We start from the raw sequence: 23372 nt of genomic DNA, 5'->3' as shown, positions 1-23372 counted from the left end.
CTCCTCTTCCCCCTCTCTTTCTTCTACCTTCTCTTTCCTTGGCAGGTGTGACCCTAGAAAATTGGTTTGAATGAAATAAGAAATTGACCAGAACGTTTTCTCTACAATTTGAACTGAACCCATAGTTATTTTTAAGCTGCAAAATGTAACATTGACCTTTTTCTGTCCAAAATTATTTTTATATAGGCTGACTAGATGTCTCTGTTTACTGGAATGGCACTGGCTTGATGGGAAAGTTCTACAGTTCCAGGCGGTTTTATTGAAAATATGGCTATACTGTTAGGAAGAAGGGTAGTGGGGGAGCAGAGGCAAAAATTGCCTACTGAAGATGGCTTCTACCTCAGCTGATCTGGAGGGCCCCCACAGAAATCTGCAAACCCCAGAAATCTGAAACCCTGCAAATTCAATGGTCCCAAACCCATTCCCTTGGAAGGAAATATTTGGCAGGAAATTCCACAGGGGTAACCTCCTGATGTTTTACTACTTGCTGCAAGAGGAGTAATCTGGCAGTTTACTTCATATACCAATCTCTATCTGATTGTAAAGTCCATGGATGAAATCCTGGCCCCATTGGGTATGCCTACACAGCACACTAAGCCCAGGTCTGTGTCGCCTGGGCTTGTAGGTTCATGTTTCGAGGTCTGTGCTTGTATGTCCAAATTCCATTGGAAACTCAGGCCTCACAACCATGCTGGCATGTCCATACTGCACTCCGCAGACCAGTCAGAACTTCCACTACGGTGGGCAGGTACTGTCATTCGTAGCCCTTTGTCCATAGTGAGTTGTGGGAGCACTTGTCTGCCTGTGCCATGGGAGTTGGCCAGAAATGTTCTGTGAAGTTTTAAATCGTGAACACCTCCAGCAGAACAATTTTGTGTCTGCACACTCCCTGCAGCCAGAGCCAACATGGAGCCTGACCTGGTAGAATGTCTCTATCTCCTGCTCTCAGTTCTATTTCAGGACACAAACAGAGCATCGGCAAGATGCTGATGGTGGACGTTTCTGGTGCCAGTTTTTGAACTGCCAAAGGCACCTCTCTGAGGGGGATACTGACACGCCAGCTCCAAACTAGTTGAGGCTGCTGATGCCTATTGTTGCTATAGCCACAGATTCCTCCTATGTAGACTGGTTCTTCTGGCGCATTGCCACAGAAACAGACTGGTGGGATCACATTGTCATGCGGGCCTGGGATGGCCAGCAGTGGGTCCAGAACTTTAGCATGAAGAAACAGATGTTCCTGGAGGTTTGTGATCAGTTTGCCCCAACCCTCCAGCAGAAAGGCTGATTAATGACGAAATCATAAATTAAATTAATAGATTTTAAGGGCAGAAGGGACTATTGTGATAATTTGTAGTCTTACCTTCTGCATAACAAAGGCCATAAGACTTTCCTGAATTAATTCCTGCTTCAAGTCCAATAGCTATGGTTGAACTAAAACATAGCTTTAAAAAAATCCAATATTGATTTAAAAATTACCAATGATGGAGAACCTTGGTAAGTTTTTCCAATGGTTATTTATCCTTACCATTAAAAATTTACACTTTATTTCTAGTTCTGAATTTTTCTAGCTTCAGCCTTTAGCCATTGGACTTGTTAGACCTTTTGTCTACTAGATTAAAAAGCCCTTTATTCTGTTACCCCTGTAGGATTTACAGACTGATCAAGTCACCTCTTAACCTTCACATTAAGCTAAACAGATTGACCTCTTTGCATCTTGTACTATAAAATATGTTTTTCAACCCTTTAATCAGTCTTGTGGCTCTTCTCTGAACCTGCTCCAATTTTTCACCATCCTTCTTGAATTGTTGACACCAGAACTGGACACAGTATCCCAGTAGCAGTCGCACCAGTGCCCAGGGTGCTGGAAATTTATTTATGGTGCGGATGCCAAAAACCATTGAGCAAAACTGTAAACCCTGTATATGATGGAAACCACTTCAAGCCAGGGGGTGTGATGCACCCCCAGCTTCCATAGTTCCAGCACCTATGCCAGTGCCAAACACAGAGGTAATATAACATTTCTACTCCTACTCAATATTCCCCTGTTTATATATCCAAGGATCACTTAGCCCTTTTGACCACAGTGTTGCACTTGGAGCTCATGTCCACGTTGACTCCGAAGATTTCATTATTTACCACTCCCCCAATCTTCTACACCCTTTATTAGTAATGACTTTATGTTTTCTTCTAGACCATTGATAAAAATGTTAAATAGTATAGGGCCAAGAACTGATCCCTGTGGGACTCCACTAGAAAAACACCCATTCTATTCCCTATTTATAGTTACATTTTGAGACCTATCAGGTTACCCAGTTTTTAATCTATTTAATGTGCATCATGTTGATTTTGTATCCTTCTAGTTTCTCAATCAAAATTATATGGCTTACAGAAGTCTAAGTATATTACATCAACTCTATAACTTTTATCAACCACACTTTGTAATTTAAAAATATCAAATTAGTTTGACAAGATCTAGTTCCATAAATGCAGGTGGATTAGCATTACACCTCTACCCCGATATAATGCAACCCGATATAACACAAATTTGGATATAACGCGGTAAAGCAGCGCTCCGGGGGGCGGGGCTGCGCACTCCGGCAGATCAAAGCAAGTTCGATATAACGCGGTTTCACCTATAACGCAGTAAGATTGTTTGGCTCCCGAGGACAGCGTTATATCGGGGTAGAGGTGTACTATTATTCTCCTTTAATTCTTTAACAATCAAGGCCAGTATCAACTGTTCCATTATTTTGCCTGAGATCAGCATCAGGCTGACAGGCCCATAGTTACCCATGTCTTCCTGTTTACACTTGTGAAATATCAGCACAAGATTAGCTGTCTTTCAATCCCCTGGAACTTTCCCAGTGCTCCAATGCTTATTGAAAATCAACCTTAATAGTCCAGAGAACTCCTCAGACAGCTCTTTTTTAGAACTCTTGGATGCAAGTTATCCAGACCTGGTGACTTAAAAAATGTGCAACTTTATTAGCTGCTGTTTAACATCCTCTTTAGTTGCTGTTGGAAGGGGAAGTATTTCATCATCAATCATCATCATATGACATGATTACATCTTTTGGCTTTTTTCCAAATGCAGAACAGAAATATTTATTGAACCCCTTTGCACTGTCATTGACATTTTTACCATTTCCATTTAGAAAGGGACCAATACCATTATTACAATTCCTTTTGTTCTTAATATACTTAAAAAAACACACACACACACACCTCCTCCTTATTGTCCTTAACTCTCCTGGCCATAGATTCCTCCTGGGGTCCTTTTGCTTCCCTTATAAATTTTCTACAATTCCTAGCTTCCTTTTTCTCACGTGTGTGTGTATATTATAAAATAGCTACTTTCACTATACATAAAATAGCTACTTTCACTTCCCTTGTAAGACAGGTTGATTTTTAACTAGCATAGACTTGTTTCTGGATTGTGGCTTTTTGGGCATGTAGTAAAATGTTCATAATCATTACGCAATTACCATTCACATTTTTCTATTTAAATTCTTTCTCCCACCTGATTTGGCTCACAATTGTTTTCACCTTTGTGAAATTTTGTCTTTTAAAACACCTAGTATATATGCTAATAGTTTGGACTTTATTTTGTTTGTACATAAATGTAATTGAGCCATGATCACTCTGAAATAAGCAGCCACATCATAAAGTGTTGTGCTTAACATGATTATTTCTTGAAAACATATTTTTTATTGATTTTGTGACTCTTAGATATAAGCACCAAATAATGGATGCTTTTTAAAATAGAAAAATAACCTGGTCACTCTCTACCATACCTTCCAAAACTGGGAAATTGAAATGCCTGAGTTTCCTCATTGCTGATGGAGCCCCCTCATTCCACACCAGAAACATCCTGTTTTCAAAACAAACAAACAAACCATCAACTACATTTATTTTATTAATTTATTTTTATTAACGATGAGCCCAATAATACACCTCCTACTTTATGTGAACATGGGCAGTTGTGGCTGTCATGACTTCAAGAATCATCTTCTCTGTGGGTTTCTTTGGATTTAATCCTCCTCTGATATCACTTCCTCTGTTGCAGTAGCTATGGCCCCCATGTCGCTGCATGGATATGGCACCCACACCACATTACTTGAAGTCTATGATGAGTAATTCCCCAAAGAGTCTCAGAGTAGGCAGACCAGAGCTGTGTCTAGGGTTGCCAGGTGTCCAGTTTTCGATCAGAATGCCCAGTCGACAAGGGACCCTGGCGGCTCCGGTCAGCACAACCGACCGGGCTGTTAAAAGTCTGATCAGTGGTGCTACTGGGCTAAAGCATTTTGTGCATTAGAAAGTTGGCAACCCTAGCTGTGTCTGCAATCAGCAGGTTTCTAGTCAAAACTAGTGTTGCCAGCTTTGGTGATTGGATCACACGTCCTATGACATTTGAAGATTTCCATAAAGCTCCAGCTCCTGGAGTCGGGATTATATGAGAATGTCCACTCTCACATCACATTTTGTTTTGAAGGTACATTTCTAGCCCTCATGAGTTTGGAGAAAAGCTTGAAAACATGACCCTTACAGATGCTAAAACCCAGGTGGCGAATGAAAGCAACCTAAAATCTATTGGTTCGTTGGCTTAAATATTAGGAGAGAAGGAGTACTTGTGGCACCTTAAAGACTAACAAATTTATTTGAGCATGTTGGTGTCACTAGGCATCACCCTAGGTAACTCGGGGGGGTGGAAGACCACGAGAGTCGATGAAGCCCCCCCGCTCTAGGCCAAAGTGAACCAAAGCCCCTCCATGTTAAACTTTACTAACCTCACAGGCCAGCAGCTGGAAAGCGGTAGTGATAAGGGGAACCTACATGCTTCTAGCTGAAGGACAAAATAACTTGCAGAAGGGAATATTGCGAACAAGCTACACAGCCAAGGTCGTTTAATGTAACTGCTACAGAGGGAGGAAGGGGGGGAGGTAGGAAAAAAAGTGGGGGAGGAAGGAAAGGATAAAAAGGGAAAAACTGCTTGTATCAGGGCGCTTGATTTGAGACATGCTGGTCTCCTAGTGCCTATTCAGAGCTCTTGAATAAACTTTGTCTGCTTCTCCACCCTGGTGTGTTCATTGGCGCGAAGCACACCGGGCAACGAACCCCGCTGTTGCCCCCCTCGGGCCCTCTGTGCCGGCAACAAGCATAAGCTTTCGTGGGCTACAGCCCACTTCATCGGATGCATTTTTAATTTCATGATTTTCAGGGGTAAGGGGAGTGTTCATTCATGATTTTTGAGTGCTTGAGGGTGGCAATACTGGGCTCTGAGCCATAACCAGGTGGCTGTGGCTGCCTCTCAGATGCTGCCCCCTAGACTGCAGCTCACCAGCCTACAACAGGTCAGGGTCACTTAAGCCCCTCAGCAGGCAGGAAAGCACCCCAGTCAAAATCACAACGCTGGCCCTTTAAGAGGCCTTGGGCGTAGTCGGGGCGGTTCGCCCTCATCATTCCAGAGAGCGAGGCTGTAGCAGGTCACGTGAGTGTTTAGCAGCGACCGCCATGCCAGTTACCGAGGCGGAAGCGCCCACCGCAGAGGTGCCACCAGACAAAAAGCTCCTCGCGCCCCACTATGTATCCCATAATCCTTTGCGCGCTGTAAGTGGCTTCTTCCACGGTCGCCGAGCTGGAGCTGGTTGGAATGTCCCCGGGTTGCCTCGGTCACAGTGTCGGGAGGGGGAACCACGTGAGGTGCCACCACCAACACAGCTCCGGGCCGCTCCCGGAACTGAATGGAAGATGGGGGCCGTGACGTGGCGGAGGCGGCGGAAGTGCGTGTGTGTGTTTTGGTCCGGCAGGAGGAGGCGGAAGTTGGCGGCGGCCCGGGTGAGATACGGCAGCGCCCCCGCCCCTCACCCCCTGCACCCCGCGGAGGAGCCGCCTCCCCTCACAGCCGCGGGAGCTAGAGAAGCCGCTGCGCCTCCCGCACCGTCCGCGCGCACGGCTGCCCGGCACCGCCAGGTGAGGAGACAGCGGCGGGCGGCACTGGCCGAGCTCCGCCAGCGGGGGGCAGGGGGGTTATAGAGCCGCCCAAGGGAGCCCTCACCCGAAGGCTTCTTCTCCTGGCGCCGCCGGGCTCTGGGGTCGAACCCCGGGGCAGGGACCGTGGAGCGGCTGGTCTGTGTCTCCCCCGCCTCAAAATGGCGCCCCCGAGTCTCCCACTTCCCCATATTCGGGCTGTGGCTGAGGAGCAGCCGCGGGGGGATGGAAGGAGGCGGGGGCGGGCCCGTCTCCCCGCGGTCCCTCGCTTTGCTCCCCCGGTGTGGGGAGCGGCTGCTCCCCAGCCTGCTGTGTGACGCGGCCCGCGGAGGTGCTGCGTCCCCTTCCCCCACAGCTGCTATTGGGACAGCGAGGGTGCCCTGGAGAGGCGTGGGAACTGGGAAGGGACACCATCTGAGCGCACAGCCCTCCCCCTGCAGTTGCTCCCCGACTTAGGTTGGGGGGAAAGGGCGGAGAGGGGGTCGTTACACACTTAGCAGCGTGCACACAGCACCTTGGGTTGATGCTGTAAAATAGTCCGTCTTCAGGAGGGGAAGCAGACTGGTAAAAAGTTAACATGAAACTTCCGTACGAGAAGGCTAGGCCTAGGAGAGAGAGTTAAAACACACAGCCAGGTTCTGCCATGGTCATCTTGTGCTCTCTCTTCCCTCTAAAAATCTGGATGGAGGAGAGACTGAACGATCACTCGATTAAAATTTAACTATGCCCTCCCGAGTGACATTTGAAGCAGCTCAGAAACATCTTCGACTGGGGGCCCTTTCAGATTTAATGGGTGGGGATAGGTGAGACTTCGAGGAGATTAACAAATGTTTGAACTGCTTATTTTCTAAACCTCTTTAATGAGGTAATGAGTCCCCTTTCTAGATAACTCAAATTTGTTAATATTAACTTGAATTAAGTGATTGGAGATTTTGGTAATAGGTGACCCTTTACCTATATTGGCACATCAGTCACACAGGAAATTGATATCAAAACAGTCAGTAACTCACATACCTCATACATATGTAGTCACACCAGGCTTATTATCTTTAATTGGAAGGATGTAAATTTCATAGACTACCTGTGTGATTTACTTGTTTGGTATGTTCGCTCAATACTTTTCAATACAAATTAGTTGATGTATGATATGGAAAACTAACACAAATACTGTGGTGAGGAAATTCCATATTATAGTATGCTAATTCTATTAAAGTTGCTAAGATTTTTATTTAAGGTGGATAGGAACAACAAAATAAAGCTGGCAACAATACCTAGAATGGTGGGTTGTTAAAAATATTAACATAACCATGTATAATAGGTTTGTAAACCAGAATTAAAGCAGGTGATGGTCATTATCTCAAGGGGTTTATACTAGTTGTATTGTAAATAATGTTGTGTTAAGTTATGAGCACTCAGTGAGCGGTAGTTATTCACTCTTGAGCTCTAACTTGCTAATACAGATAAACCATGATCATCTAAATTTCAGATTATCTGCATTTTGTCCCCAGATCCAGAATTTGTCTAGAAGCATCTTTCTGTATCCAAAATGCTAATTAACCATAAATGTGGTAGTCTTTGTGATGTCTGGCTAATCAGTATTGATCCATAACTAATTTTGAAAGAATCGTGTAATTTATATACGCCTCTACCCAGATATAACGCGACCCAATATAACACGAATTCGGATGTAACGCGGTAAAGCAGCGCTCCGGGGCGGGGCGGGCTGTATGCTCTGGCGGATCAAAGCAAGTTCGATATAACGCGGTTTCACCTATAATGCGGTAAGATTTTTGGCTCCCGAGAACAGCGTTATATCGGGGTAGAGGTGTAATTAAAAATTTGTAATATGAAATATCAGAATATTGTATATGTAAAATGAGAACTTTTTTAATTTACTAATCCATTCTGCGTTAACCCCAATTTACATAAATGTGTCCCACTATACTATACTAGAGGTGGGAGTGTTAGTTTTCTTAATCTCCTTACTACTTTGTGTTTTTTAGATTGTCAGTGTTACTTTGATACATGATCTTTTGTATTGATGGTACTTTTTAGAATAGTAGGTCCTGTTCTTGCCAACATTTCAGCTATGCTGATGAGTAGTCCTGGAGGATTTAGACTACTGGTAAGCATGAAATTAAGGATAAGTGTAAGTGTTGGCAAGACTGATTTAAACGGAATTATCTCAAATACAAGAGAGTGGCTGTAACATCCTTTTAAGACCTTTTAGAAAACTTTTTTAGTGTGAAATTGTTATAGTAATTGGTGTCACAGCACAAGTTATTTAAACAATTATGAAAAGCCTTATTCATGTAATGGACTAACTTGACTCAGTATTTTATAATACGAGATAAAGCAGCATGTGTGTTTATAGACTGTTTTGGTATTTAAGGAGAATGAGAGGGCAAACTAAAACCAGGAGTTGGCAAATTACCTGATGGAATTTACAGACGTTCTTTCCTAATATATATCTGATCTTTGTTCCTCTGCTGACATACTGACCTGGAGCTGCTATGGCTTAGTGTGTCCTAAAAAAAAATCAGACACTAGAGATGGAAAAGACCTATTAAAGCATCATGTGTACCTACTATAATTCATGATGTCTCTTTCACAGTATTTTCCAACTGCCTTTTTCTTAAACTATTGGAGTAAGAAAATACAAGGTGCTTCATAACCTTTCCCAGGTGGATAACTATATTGGGGGTGAAGTGTGGGAACTAAAGAAAATGTTTAGGAAACATTTACTTTTTCTTCTTATATAGCCTATATATTTCCTTAAAATGTCTATTTTTTTTATTTAAAAGCTTGATTTGAGGTCAAAACATTAAACTGAGTTTCAATGTAGACCAAATTTTACAACTCCTTTATGCAAAAAGAACAGGAGTACTTGTGGCACCGTGCCACAAGTACTCCTGTTCTTTTTGCGGATACAGACTAACACGGCTGCTACTCTAACTCCTTTATGATCATCCTCAAAAATCAAGTCTCTAATGGTTAAATTGAAATAAGATTTGTGAATTTCCAATTCTTCAACTAGCTTTACTTCATGTATTTGCTATCCTAAAATGCACCTGCAAAATGAAAAGCTTACTTAGAATACAAATAAATAGCTGATTTTTTTAAACGTGTATTGCTTTCGTGCCTAGGAGCTGTACATCATGTTAACCAATCTGGGACATCATTACCAAGACTGCAGGATTAGGAATAGCTACAGCTACTAAAATGAGTGTCTGGAATTGATGGGAAATCATCCTGTAAATATTTGAATTTATTCTGTGTGTACTTAAATAAGGATTCTTGCCTCTTCCTGTTATCTTCTATCACGCTTTCTCTGGTTCCCAAAACTAGTATTGTACATATGAATTAAGAAAGTGGTATACAAATGTGGCCTGAATCTCAGGAGAGATCTTGGGGCCATTTTTAAAATCCCTGTTAGGTGCTGATATGGAAATACAGCTCTTTAAAGAGATTCGGTGATGTTTTTCATTGAGAATATCAAATAGTTTGATTTTTTTTAACCAATCTGAAAAATATTAATAGTTCATAATTGAGTTTGAAAGCGAGTCTGTGAAAGGAATACTGAGTATTTGAACCATCTACTAGATAGAAGAAATGAGGAAATACAGAAACTTAAGGCTTGACCCTTCTGCTTCAGAAAATATGATGGTTTCTACCTATGCTTAGGGAGAGTGGTGATGCTGCTGCTCTTCAACCTGAAAAACAACCAGATATGCATTAAAATGTCTGGCTTTTCAGGCTGAAAGAAGCCTTACAGTCCCCATGGGCTGGTAATAAGTAGGTGGCATGGTTGTAGTGGGTTTTCTTATACGGCATTGTTAAATGTGTTGGCATTAGCTGGCAGCTTGGGGAAGTTTCTGTCTTCTGGAAAATAATTACTAAATGCTAGAAACATGACAAATGTAACAGCTGAAACCCAATCTGCAATATTTAGAAAACATCTCTGTTACAGAGATAATTAGGAAAAGCCTCCAAGACTACAGCAACACCTCTCGTTGCCAGATATTTTCTTTCATGCTCTCTGCAGACTTGTTTTGAAGTTGCAGGGCTTCCCTATGACTTGTAGTAGCATTTTGAGTCTCCTTGAAAGACATTTATTTGGTGATCCATCCAGCTGATAAAATATTTTTCTCCTATATAAGTGCCTTCCATGCATAGTATCTGAGCATGTTGGGAGTGGCCTGTCATGAATGAGGGCCACGAAAACCTATAGATTTTAAAATACTTCCAACAGTTCTGCATTTTTTTTTTTTTTATACGGTGAACATTCCTCCCAACCCTGATCTGGGGTACTGTCTTGATAGCCTGTTTCAGCTAGTACTGAAAAACTGTTGGGAGTCTGACAGGAGCTCTATAAAGAACAATTATATGTGTAAATGGCCAGTTTGAGTGAAGTAACTACATGTGGAATAACATCTGAAGCCTTGCCACACCTACAGTCGTGGATCACATCCTTTTCCTGCTACCCAGGATGTAGCAGAGGGATAGTGAGCAAGTCCTGAGTGATGAAGTAAAGGATGTGGAATAGTTCCATTGAGTAGCAGACTTCCTTTCAGGGATTTTGAGCAAATGACTTGGTCCTGAAGAGTAACCTCATGCATATGGTACAGGATTTGGCCTTTACTTGAGCCTAAAATAATGCTACAGAGTGCAGAATAGTTGGCAGAATTGAGATGTACCATGTGTGTCTCACAATTTTCTTTTTTTTTTTTAAACTTCTATCTAATTGCCTGACACACTTACTGAATCATAGAATATCAGGGTTGGAAGGGACCTCAGGGGGTCATCTAGTCCAACCCGCTGCTCAAAGCAGAACCAATCCCCAAATGGCCCCCTCAAGGATTGAACTCACAACCCTGGGTTTAGCAGGCCAGTGCTCAAACCACTGAGCTATCCTCCCCTCCAAATTGTACTACAATGCAAACTAGAGTAATATATTCAAAAGAAAGGTCTGAAAAAATTAATATCTCAATTATTTAATTTTTTTTAAATCAGGAGTAAGGAGCCGATATCTGACACTTTTTAACTTAAGATAAGAACTGAAGATCATATGTATGCTGACCCCACCCTGTGATTTAACTTGTTGTTTCATAGATAACTTGTGTCACTTTTTTGCAATAACTAGGGAGTGATTAAATATGTTAAGTTCATCCATTGTTATGAGTTGCTTTGCAGTCTGTCCACATACATTACTTGTACATCATTCTGTTGAAACAAAGCAATAGCTATCTATAGCTGATACACAGTTCATTTACAATTTTTTTAATTGACTTTAAGGAGAAGAAAAATCCCTAAATTGCTTTTAAATTACTAGATCCATTTCTATATCCTAAGTAAGACCAAAAGTGCATTTTAGGCTAATCGAACAGCTCATTTTCAGGAGGATTCACTCAAATTAATAATGTGATGCAACATTCTTGATCTGAATGTGTGTTTAATTGTGGTATGCAGTTTATGGTGGTTCTGATATTACTGTGATAGCTTTTTTGTTTTTTGCCTAGTGGCAGAAATTGGGTTTCAGTTTGGGTAGGTTCTTTCCCTCCTGAGTTATTTGTAAGTAGTATGTCTATACAGCCTGCCGGAGCAAGCATCCCAGCCCAAATCAACAGACTCGGGCTTGTGGGGCTAATGCTCCAAAAATAGCTGTGTAAACAATGCACTGAGGTTGTGGCTTGGGCTCTGAAGCCCACACCACTTCTGTAGGCTTCAGAGCTTGTGCTCCAGCCCGAGCCACAACTTCAAAGTGCTGTCTACACAACTGTTTTTAGGGTGCTAGCACAAACCTCACTAACATGAATCTATTGACCTGCAGTGGGAGACTCGCTTCTGCGGGCTGTGTAGACATACCTCGTAAGAACACAAGAGGCAATATATTTAATTCTGGGTGGGTTGTGGTATCATAATGTGAAACCCTTTTTGATTCATCATGAGTGACTATGAGTAAGGCTGCCTGTCTGTCACGGAAGCCGCTGGGCCAGTACCAGCAGCTTGGGTGTGTGGGAGGGGGCTCAGGGCTGGGGGTCAGGGTGCAGGGCAGTGTTTTTACCTGTGGGGGGCTCTCTAGCCTCCACCAGCATGTCCCTGCATCTCCTAAGCGGAGGGGTCAGGGGGCTCCGTGCGCTGCCCCCGTTGCTCCTGTTGCCTGCGGTTCCCAGCCAATGGGAGTTGCGGAGCCGGCATTTGTGGCAGGAGCCGTGCGCGGAGACCCCCTGGCTGCCCCTCCTCCTAGGAGCTGCAGGGATATGCTGGTCGGAGCCGGGTAGGGAGCCTGCCAACCCGACCAACCTCCCAGCACCCGCAGCACCCCTGGACCACAGCCCAGCACCCAAGTTTTAGTTAAGGGTGTATAATAAAAGTCATGGACAGGTCATGGATCGTGAATTTTTGTTTACTGCCTGTGACCTGTCCATGACTCTTACTAAAAATATCTGTGACTAAAACATATCCTTAACTATGAGAATTGACAGAATATGACAGTTACTACAGTGCAGGCCTGTGTATGAAGGATTGGGATGTTTTGGCAGTAGGACCTTTGGTGTGCTATGTTAGGTAGGTGCAGTGACAACTTCATTATAAAAGTATTCAGATATTGATCTGTACTACCATGTAAAGGACCAGAATTCACATTCTGCTCACAGTCTCACTCCCTGGTCTGGAATCACTGGGGAAGGGATGCTAATGTTTATCAATTGCTGTGTTGGTCAAGGCGCATTGTTATGGAGTCTTGTGTGATTTCATGGATGTAAGATAGGTGGGAGAGTAAAACTAGTGGTGTAGGATTCAGAAGTCATCTGCCAGCAGACTGGGGAAGGGAGATTATTGTTTTAGGTGCTTTTAGCTGCAGTGTGAATTTAAATCCACAAAACAGAAGTTATAACGTTAAGTGAAGGCTAAATGTGTGTTAGGCGTGCCGTGGATGGGTAGCGAACTGGACAGCTCAGAAACGGTAATGAATGTAGAACTTGGCCATTGGTTTGAATCTGGACCAGGTTGGTAATGACTGAAAATGTTGCTGGATTCAAATGTACTTGCTTTACTTTAGACTAGGGGTTCTCAAACTTCATTTCATCATGGCTCCCTTCTGACAACAAAAATTACTACACGACCCTGGGCAGGGGGGCCAAAGCCTGAGGCCCACCACCCCGGGCTGAAGCCCTCAGGCTTCAGCGGTGGGGGTCGGGCATTGGCCTCAGCCCTGGGCCCCAGCAAGTCTAACACCAGCCCTGGTGACGCCATTAAAACGGGGTTGCGACCCTCTTTGGGGTCCTGACCCACAGTTGGAGAACCGCTGCTTTAGACAAGTACAGTCTTATTGTCAGACAGTTCAGTGCTCTTTCTTATTATGTTTGCCGTGCATACACTAAGGTTATATCAACCTGTTAAAAATGCATTTATTTTTAGTGTGAACTAACATGCCTCACAAGCCTGAGTCTGTTGATTCGGGCTGGGATGCTCACTCTGGCAGGCTGTATAGACCTATTACCGTATATACTTGATCATAAGCTGGTTCGTTTATAAGCTGACCCCCCCCCCCCCCCCCCAAGATGGATAAGTAAAAATGGAAAATTTTTATAACCCATTCATAAGCCGACCCTATAATTCAGGGGTCAGAAAACTTTGGCTCCCGGGCCATCAGGATAAGCTGCTGGTGGTCCGAGATGGTTTGTTTACCTTGCGCGTCCACAGGCATGGAGGTAAACCTAAGTAAACAAAGTGTCTCGGCGTGTCAGCTGCTTACCCTGATGGGCCGGGACAGCAACTGGTGGGGAAACTTTTTGGGGGGGAGAAGCTAGGAGTCAGGGGAGTAACCCCTGTGACCACCCTCCACATGACCCCACCCCTAGCCCGGGACCCCCATACTCTCCCCATCCCATCCCTTCCCACCTTATCTGGGGAGGGTCAGGGGAGGATGTCTCCGACCTGACTGGAGCTGCTCCGGCAGGCTGGGCAGCGTGGCCGCAGCCTGCTCTGGGGGGCGGGGCCAAGCAGCACGGGTACAGCCTGCCAGCCCCAGAGCTGCAGCTGCTTTGGAGGCTTGGGGGAGAGCAGCGTGGCCAGAAGTGGAGAGACTCTGGCCCCGCCTCTTCCCTTCTGTCTCTGCTGGTTGTGCTGCGTCTCCTTGCTCCCTCTGTTGGGAGGAGGGGCTGTGTCCCACCTCTCCCTCTCTATACCCGTTCATTAGCTGACCCCCGTCTCTGGTGCTTCTCTTTTTTACTAAAAGAAATTTGGCTTCTGAACGAGTATATACGGTATTCACAAACAACTCAGGAGGGAAAGAACCTAGGTAGATATGGCAAGCTGTAATTTTGTGTATTAACAATAAACACAGGAATACTGTCCTTTACCTGATGAGAGAATGGAGTGGGCAGTATAGACATATCGCTCCCATGTGGTCTTCTGACATTCACTTTTAGAATGTAATTGGGAAGGGCTAGACTAAATGTTGCACCACTCTTCCTGCAGGCACTGTTTTCCTGGAAAAACGCTGCTTAATCTAAACTATTAAAGTAGTTAAGAAAAACAGATTTCTGTTCTCAAACTTCCCTATGTTTGTTTTTGTTTTTTTTTTAATAAAAACTTTGAAAGTGAAACTACTTATTAAAAAATCTCTGGAGACTAAAGTGCTCCATCAGGAGATCAGATGAAGCATGGGCAGAGGCTGTGCAAGCTACCCAACACTGCTGAACCAGTGTGTTTTTAATTTTTGTCTGAAAAGACAGCTTCCAAATTGATTGTGGCTAGTCTAGTCTCTGATCTTTGACCTATCTGCAGATACTACTAACAAAGGGTTCCAGTTGTGGTTTGTGTTATGTGAACACCTGTATGCTACATCCTGGATTGAGACTAATAATTCATTTTACGTAAGACACCAGACAGTCATCTAATGGTGATGATTTGGGGTTCCTATTGACCTAAATGTGAAAGGCTCCATATCAGATTACCAGTCCCCTAGCTCCTCCAAGCATGTATGTTAAATCAGAGAAGCTGTTCAAATCAGGGGTCACATTCACTTTTGAATGTATGCTTTTTCTATTTGAAGAAATTGCAGTTCACATGCATTATAAGGATAAACTGTAGAAAACTACCATAAATTGATTAAATTTGAAATGCTGGTGTAATTGAGTTTTCCAGTAATTCTTCATCCTAATTAAGCCCTTCCATTTATTTTTTACTAATTCTGATTTGAGTAGTCAAGAATTACTTGGCATCAGCAAAATCATGAAAGAGGAACTTTTGATTATTAAGATGTTCTTAACATGACAGGAAATGGAATGGAAATATGCAGGTCTGGATCTGTTGCACTCTTAAATATTAGCCTGAGATACACAATGTGAACTGAAGTCTCATAGGGAACACAGAAAATGCAGGGTAATAGGTCAAGTGACTAGCATTTTTGGTATCCAGTTTGAGACCTTATAGGGGAAGGGGCCTGATTTCAGAAAACCCTGAGTACCCCTTTGCTGAAAATTGGTCTTTTAAAGTTACTCAGGTGTATATCCAAAATCTCTAGTACTTTTTAATATCAATGGCAAAGACTTTCACAATAGTATATAATAAAAATGTCTTGGAGATGTGCTGGTAGAATTCACTGGTATTTCACCTAAAACAATGAAAATAACTGTGTTCTCAGAAAGCCTTGGACCCTTAACTGGGTGATTACTAGAACTAGTTTCATATAATTGTTACAGTTGTGACTCTAATAACATATACTTTTTTGATAAACAGGTTGCTACAAGCAGTAAGAACATCGTGGTTCACATCCTGAATTCTTTCCTCTCAAGAATTTGAAACAAGGGACTTCTTTCTAAATTGGACATGGCTAATCGAGGAGCAACAAGACCCAATGGGCCAAATGCTGGGAATAAAATATGCCAGTTCAAACTAGTACTTCTGGGAGAGTCTGCAGTTGGCAAATCAAGTTTGGTGCTTCGTTTTGTAAAAGGCCAGTTTCATGAGTTTCAAGAGAGCACCATTGGAGGTGAGAAATAGTGTTACATTTTCTCTAGCTTTGTATTGAGTATATACCCTCTCTGCCAATGATTGTCTTCATAAATGTAATGTGATACCCTGTGGTAAGCCATCTGCAGTAGTGATCAAATCTGGGACCTCTGGATCTTAAAGCATGAGCCTCTACTGCCTGAGCTAAAAGATTAGTGCTGTTATTTCAAGGCTGTTGCAGACTTGTAAACCTATATGTGCTGCTTGGTGGGGACAGAGTGGCACAATGTAAGTTTGGGTAGTCAGTTTTTAAAACTGTAGTTGGTGTCTGGTAATTCTTTAAGGCGATATATAGCTATTCTAACAATTCACATTTAATGCATACAGTTAAGCTGCTTAGCAAGATGAAGAACCTTGGTTGCTGTACAGCAAAACACACAACTTTTTGCAAACTTCTTACCACTCAAACAGCCTGGCTTTGATTGTAAAGGAAGACACTTGCTGTATTTGTATTTTTCACTTTTCTTTAGGATTGTATGTGCTTTCTTCTCCACCCCCACCTGACTGCAATCAAAGATGACTCTTGGTTACTAGGTGGGGAAACAAGGATTTTATAATAGTCTGAGTGGATTTTACTTTTCCCCATGAAACAGTTTTTTCTGCACCACCTACAATGAAGCAGCTGCATATGGTCTCTGAACTGTACTCCTCCTTTGGCTAAATCTGAACAACTTCTTCCAAGACTGAAGTGATTCTCCACAATCACTTATTTGCACATAGACTGATGTAAGCTGTGCCCTCAGATCCGTAACATCTCTGTAGTACACCCTGTCCCTGCTGCTCCAGTGTGTGAATCTAATCTACATTTTGATGCTTCTATAGATGAGTTGGGTTTCACACACACATTAAAGACTGACAGAGCTGACAAAAGTAAGAAAATTCCAAATTAAATCTTACTACATCCGTTTATTGCTCTGTGTTTAGTTATTGTAGGTTCTGTGAGTTTGAGACTGCTTACTTCTGATCTCTTTAAGAGTCCGACATAAGTGGGTTTCTATTTTCTGTTTCAGAAGTCTGGTATGTCTTTATTGACGTGTATGTCTGGCATCTAGAATTGCTGACGTGAAAGATTTTGTATATTAAACAATTATCTTAGCTGTTTGCTTTTGATAGTGTAACAAAGGTCCCAAGGACAGTTATACAGAAGCAAATTCCTAGTTCATGTACACAAACACACACCTCCCTCCACCCCAACCTTGTTACACATGAAGAGTTCAGTGGTCTTTGAATCTTATAGTTGCACTTTTACATTTACCCCGGTTGGTTTCAGTTTTACTCACCTAACAAGAATGAAAGAATACTTGAAAACAGCATTGAAATTAGGAACAAGAAGCCACAGAAGTGCAAACTGAGACATAAACTATACTAAATAGTGGATATTAACATATGCCTCTTTACTGTATTAAGTAGAGGGAGAAAAATATATACTTTACGTAGTCCGGCTGGGAATGTTACTGTGGATGCAAGTTACAGGATTCAAAAAATAGCCTGTTACTGTGTAGTCTTAGTATGTTTAAATTATAGTTTTGTTGTTTGTTTACAGAAAGGCCTTTAAACAAAGGGGAGCTTATGTGCACTATGAAGCTGAATAATGGCACTTGTAAAAGAAAATGCAGTTAGATGGAGTAGGCACATTGACAGTGTAGTGCTGTTGTGTAGAAGACCTACATTCAAAAATAATGTTAGAGGTTTTTCTCCACAGTCTCTACTGGAGCAAGTCTACTGTGAGTTAGGAGGAAGTATGACTTCTAAGAAGAATGATAATCTTTAGATAATTAACGTAGTTGTATTAACATTGGATTTATGAGGCAGCAAATTTCATTCACCTGGTTATAGAAGATGCAAGAAGCTTGCATTTTCATAATGGCTTTGGGTACATCAACGCCACAATAAAAGATGTGCAGCATGGCCACTACTGGCCTGGATCAGCTGACTTGGGCTGGTGGAGCTTGGGCTGCAGAGCTATAAAATTGCAGTGTGGGCTCTGGCTAGAGCCTGAGCTCTGAGACCATGCAAGGGGGAGGGTCTTAGAGCCCGGGCTCTAGCCTGACTCCAAATGTCTATGCTGCAGTCTTACAGCTCCACAAGCCAGAGTCAGCTGACCTGGGCTCTGAGACTCTCAGTGCTGTGGGTTTTTTATCGTATTGTGGACAAACCCTTAGCAGGCTCTGCATCCGTTCTGACCCCTGCAACACGACTACTCAATCCGTTCACTTCAGCTTTACAGCCTTTCATGATGGTGACAAACCTGTTTTTTGGTATACCAGTGTCTTCAATCGCAGTTGAAATTGATGTATGTAGCTCCTCCTGAGAGTGGAAATGATGAAAAGTGATGCTATGGTGGTTCAGAGCTGTTCAGTCATTTACGAAGTGAAAAATGTGTCTAATGCACTTCTTACAAGGGGCTATTTATTTATGAACTGTTCTGTTTGTTTCTAGTTCCCAGGTGCCTAAGACTGAACCACGTATCAGACACTGTTTTCAGAATCAGAGCTACAGCAGTTTGCTGGAATGTAGAGAATAGTACAAAACTGTATATAGGAATGAACTAATGATGTACAGTGTGATAGAATATATCATTAATGTTGGTCTGTCGTGCCTTCTAGTGCATCAGAGTGAAACACTTTTGGAAGACTGAGTGCTGATTGTTTTGTGACAACTCCATTTCAATATTATAAAACTGAAGTTAACTTATAGGATTTTCTTCCCATACCAATTGTCCTTTCATGCCTTAATTACTACAAGGGGACGCAGATTGTCTTAAGTAATTTCGTTTTGTGCTGTTGAAGCAGTGTAAGATTGCTCCTAATATCCTCTTCCAACCTATTGTATTTTGCCAACTGATGATGCATTCTGCTAAGGAAACTCAAATGTGGTATAGCTGTGTGTACATAAATGAATATGAATGTGTTAAAAACATAACTATAGACCTTTGATTTCAGCTTTTTTATCTTTTTGTAGCTGCTTTTCTAACCCAGACTGTGTGTCTTGATGACACAACAGTAAAATTTGAAATTTGGGATACAGCTGGTCAAGAACGATACCACAGTTTAGCACCAATGTACTACAGAGGAGCACAAGCAGCTATAGTTGTATACGACATTACAAATGAGGTAATTACAATTTATAGAGAAGGGGGGCAGCTGTGGGCTAATGGATCTAGCGTGGGAGTTGAGACCTGATTCCTTTTCCTCATTCTTCCATTAATTTATGTGAATTTGAGCAGGTAATTTAATGTTTTATTTACTATTATTACAAGTAACTGAAAACTTCTAACTGAAAAGTTAGCAAAAAACACTTTTTTGTTTTTCTCGTGTGCATTTGACAGCACTTTATTTTATCATTTTCACTGGTCTGTAAATGGTAAGTCAGTTACTCCTGTTTGTCACTTTCATACAAATAGGAAAATGTGATTTATTTTTTTTAATTTAATTTAAAAAACACACACACACACACACACACACACACACACACACAAATTGACAAGAGGACTTGGCAGGCTTAGCATTTAAAAACTGCTTTTATCTTTTACTGAAGAAAAGTGAGGCTTTATAATACTCTCCAGACACCCTCTTTAGATATACAATGAGCTCATATCATAATCTCTTTGCTGCTGTGTAACCATACCAGTTATAGGATGCACAAAGTGTGTTGTGGCCACCCAGGAGCTAGACCAATCACAAACGGAGGAATTAAAGGAGAATATTTTCCCTTCCACTGAATGTTTAAATAAAAATCATTCAAAATGCTATTACCTACAGCAAAAATTACTTTTCTTTCTAAGTGTGGAAGTGTATCCCATCACAATAGGTTGGACTATGTCATATGTACTAATATAACAAAAATCCACAATACATTAGTAGACTATTGGTGCCTGTTTCTGCAGTGTGAGGTCAGATACAAAGTACTTCACATCACCCAAGAAATGAAGCAGTAGGCAATACATTTCACTTTGATTTGGCTTTTACTATTGAAGTATGGCTCCTAATTTTTACATTTCATTAGCTTAAAAATTCTTTAAAAGAGGTTTTCAAGTTTTTATGCAATTTATCCTTTCACTGTGAAAATTACTAGCTACTGAGAGGATGGAAGAAACTAATGTAGAAGAGTACTCTTTTGGAGATACTTTGATTTTTTTAAAATTATTTTAAAACTTTTTTTAAAAAAGTTAATCATTTGGGTTTTTCTCCTTCTCATTTCCAGGGGCCTCTGATTCCATTTATTCAGAAGCTTTTGGCCTAATGGCCTTGGCTTATTTTCCAACACAGAGAGCACATTGGAAAACATAAATGTAATGACTTAGATTTTGCTTGTAGCTATAAATAAGAATATAACTGAAAAATTGCAAAAAGAAATTTAAGGTCTAATCCTGAGGTCCTCACTCAGTTTTTATCCAGTCCTTAGGTAAACTACCCATTGTCATCAGTGGGATTTTTCTTGACGAAGACTGGGAGAAAATGGGTAAGGACTTCAGGACTTGGCCCACTGTGGTTGAGTGGCTTGAGACCCTTTCAGCACTTTCAGGGAAGAGAATAGTTTAAAATTGTCACTCCTTCTCTTCCAGTGCTTCACTCTAGCCAAGAGAGTCATTTTTGTCCCTTTTTCATCCATTTAACATAATTGATAAAGGGGATCTTAATTTTTCAGTAATGTGGTCCCAACTATGCACCTTTTGGGAATTAAAGAAGTGAGGTTTCATTAAAAAGGCCCAGTCAGCCAGTTGGAATGTAGCTTTGGAGAATGAATACACTGATAGGTTTCTTGCTCACAGGACAGATAAGATAAATTTGGGTAATAGGGATAAAAGGACAATAGAACTGAGTTTCTTTATTTTTCAATCATTAACAGGAGTCCTTTGCAAGAGCAAAAAATTGGGTCAAAGAACTTCAGCGGCAAGCAAGTCCTAATATTGTAATAGCTTTAGCAGGAAACAAAGCTGATCTAGCTAATAAAAGAGCTGTGGATTTCCAGGTACGTCATACATATTTTTTTATTCACAAGAAATAGTGTGTTTTTGTTGGACTGCTAGTCTGTAATAGAAATAGCCTTCTCAGAAGGGATCATATTATTTTCTGATGATTAATCCTTCATTGTAGGATTGCACGTGTAATAGAATTCTGTTGATAATTGCAAACATGAATTTATAGTATATCTGAAAATATGATATTCTAGTGAGAATTTTTTGAGGGGTATAAATGTGATACGAAGTGACAGCTGTCCGAAAAGAGAGCGTTTCTAATTAAATTTTACTTAAAGGTACAGCTAACTTTTTTCCCCCAGATATGTCAGATCTATCAGTAAATTGAATTTGTATTCTAAGAAACTGCTTTTTCCTGTATGCCTCCCTAACAGTTATTAGGGACGACTTCACTAACAATAGTTAATCAATCTTAGGGGTAGGTGTGGTGCTGAACACAGGCCATTCTCAGTGAGAGGTTTGGAATTCACTTGTTGACATTCAGGATATGATGCACAGCTGATCTGGCTACTTTATGGCCTGGTCTGAGCAATGTAAGTTGAGTGAGTTAAGTTTTAGCTGACTTTTTTACTGTGTTCTTGCTATTTTTGTTGCTTTTTTAAAACTGATGTACCTGTGCCCAGAGGCTTTTGGTGGTTCATTTAATAAAAAATATCTTAATAAAACCAAATCAAAGTACAGAAAAAGCCCCAAAGCCAATCAGTGGCAAACTATGATTGTAGGCTTGCTTATGACCCAATAGAACTCAGACTTCTATATTTGTTTTCATATTCTGTAATCTTAGGATCATCTTTGGTCATGAACTTTCCTTTTTCTCTAACATCCATATTTGCCCGCAAATGTGTTTTGACTTATCTAGAACATTGCTGTGTATGCCAGTACCTTAGTTCCATCTGAGTTCCTTTCCCATGTCTTAATCTCCATATATTGACTCTTGATTCCTTTCTCAGTGACTTTTAAAGTATCTGCTCTCTAGAATTCAACACATTCATTTTTACCTTCCCTGATTCCTCACTCTGTTTCTTGACATTTGTAAATTATTAACTGTTTAATTGTGTTAGAATAACTTTGTAAAGTGTTTAGAAATACTTTTTGTACAAAAGATAGTATGGAAAATGGTGATTGTTACATGTATACTTGGAATTTGTTATCCCTAGAATTGCATAGGACAGAATTTAATTGCCAGGTTTTTGGACCAAATATAAATAACTTTTTAACGATCAATAGCACTTCAAAAAAAATGGCTAAAATGGATACATACGTTCCTCGGGGGCTTGGCTTTCAGTTTCTATCTTTGCAACACACCTTAGGGGTCTGTGTACATGGTGTAACTATATTTGGAATGATAACTTGTATAGGTATATCATTGCAGATTTCACTATCTCTGTAATAACTAATGTAGCATAGCATATGGTTAGCAAACGATGCTGCTTGGTAATGAAAATGAGGGCATGGCTACACTAGAGAGTTTACAGCGGCGCAGCTGCAAGCTCTCTAATGTAGCCACTTTAAGCCAATGGGCTAAACCAGGGGTTCTCAAACTGGGGGTCAGGACCCCTCAGGGGGTTGCAAGGTTATTACATGGGGGGGTCAAGAGCTGTCAGCCCCCACCCCAAACCCCGCTTTGCCTCCAGCATTTATAATGGTGTTAAATATATAAAAAGTGTGTTTACTGTATAAGGGGCGTCGCACTCAGAGGCTTGCTATGTGAAAGGGGGTCACCAGTACAAAAGTTTGAGAACCACTGGGCCAAACCATCGGCTTAACTACTCTAGCCCCCGTGAGTGACAATGGCTATGTCGGCAGAAGAAGCCGCCCCCCCCCCCCCCCCCCCCGCTGACATAAAACTGTCCACACCGGTGCTTATGTCAGCATAACTTATGTCACTCGGGGGTAGTTTATTCACACCCTTGAGCAACATAAATTATGTTAACATAAGCTGTAGGGTAGACAGCCTTAGTGATGTAGTTTGCTCTTCACAATTATATTTTCACCTGTCTTTGTGCCAGGGCCGGCTCTAGGTTTTTTGCTGCCCCAAGCAAAAAAATGTTTGGCTGCCCTCCACCCCAGCCCTGGGCTCCCCCCCCCCACCCCCACCCTCCTCCCCCCCCCGCCCTGAGTCGCTGGTAACTTGCTCCCAGGGCGGGTCATTCAGCAGGCATTTTAGATGTGCACAGAACACAGACAGGATTGGTTCCCATATGGTTACAGAACTGCAATAAAGTGGAACAATTTTCAGCTTGATTGATTGGAGGATATCTGGATGTATATTATAAGACTGTCCTACATAAATGAGGAAAAGTTGAGGTGCCTTTATTATTTTTTTGTTCCACTCTTTGTTTCTATGGGGAATTTGCCAATGCAACATCACTGTCTTCCTTTTAAACAA

The 23372-nt window shown here is 41.8% G+C and overlaps 1 protein-coding gene across 1 annotated transcript in view; it reads left to right on the top strand.

Annotated features, from left to right (window-relative positions):
* Window positions 1–5794: 5794 nt before the first annotated feature.
* Window positions 5795–23372, top strand: part of RAB5A (RAB5A, member RAS oncogene family) — a 26351-nt gene continuing 8773 nt past the window's right edge. Inside the window, exons 1-4 of the mRNA XM_026649378.2 lie at window positions 5795–5970; window positions 15733–15985; window positions 18967–19118; window positions 20854–20976. Coding sequence (XP_026505163.1) covers window positions 15823–15985; window positions 18967–19118; window positions 20854–20976 — 438 coding nt within the window. The 5' untranslated portion in view covers window positions 5795–5970; window positions 15733–15822. The remainder of the gene's footprint in view (window positions 5971–15732; window positions 15986–18966; window positions 19119–20853; window positions 20977–23372) is intronic.

The sequence above is a fragment of the Terrapene carolina genome, unplaced genomic scaffold, assembly GCF_002925995.2.
Source record: "Terrapene carolina triunguis isolate 2854851 unplaced genomic scaffold, T_m_triunguis-2.0 Scaffold84, whole genome shotgun sequence".
Taxonomy (NCBI): domain Eukaryota; kingdom Metazoa; phylum Chordata; order Testudines; family Emydidae; genus Terrapene; species Terrapene triunguis.
The sequence above is the reverse complement of the archived record's forward strand: the minus strand, read 5'-3'. Positions and strand labels throughout refer to the sequence as shown.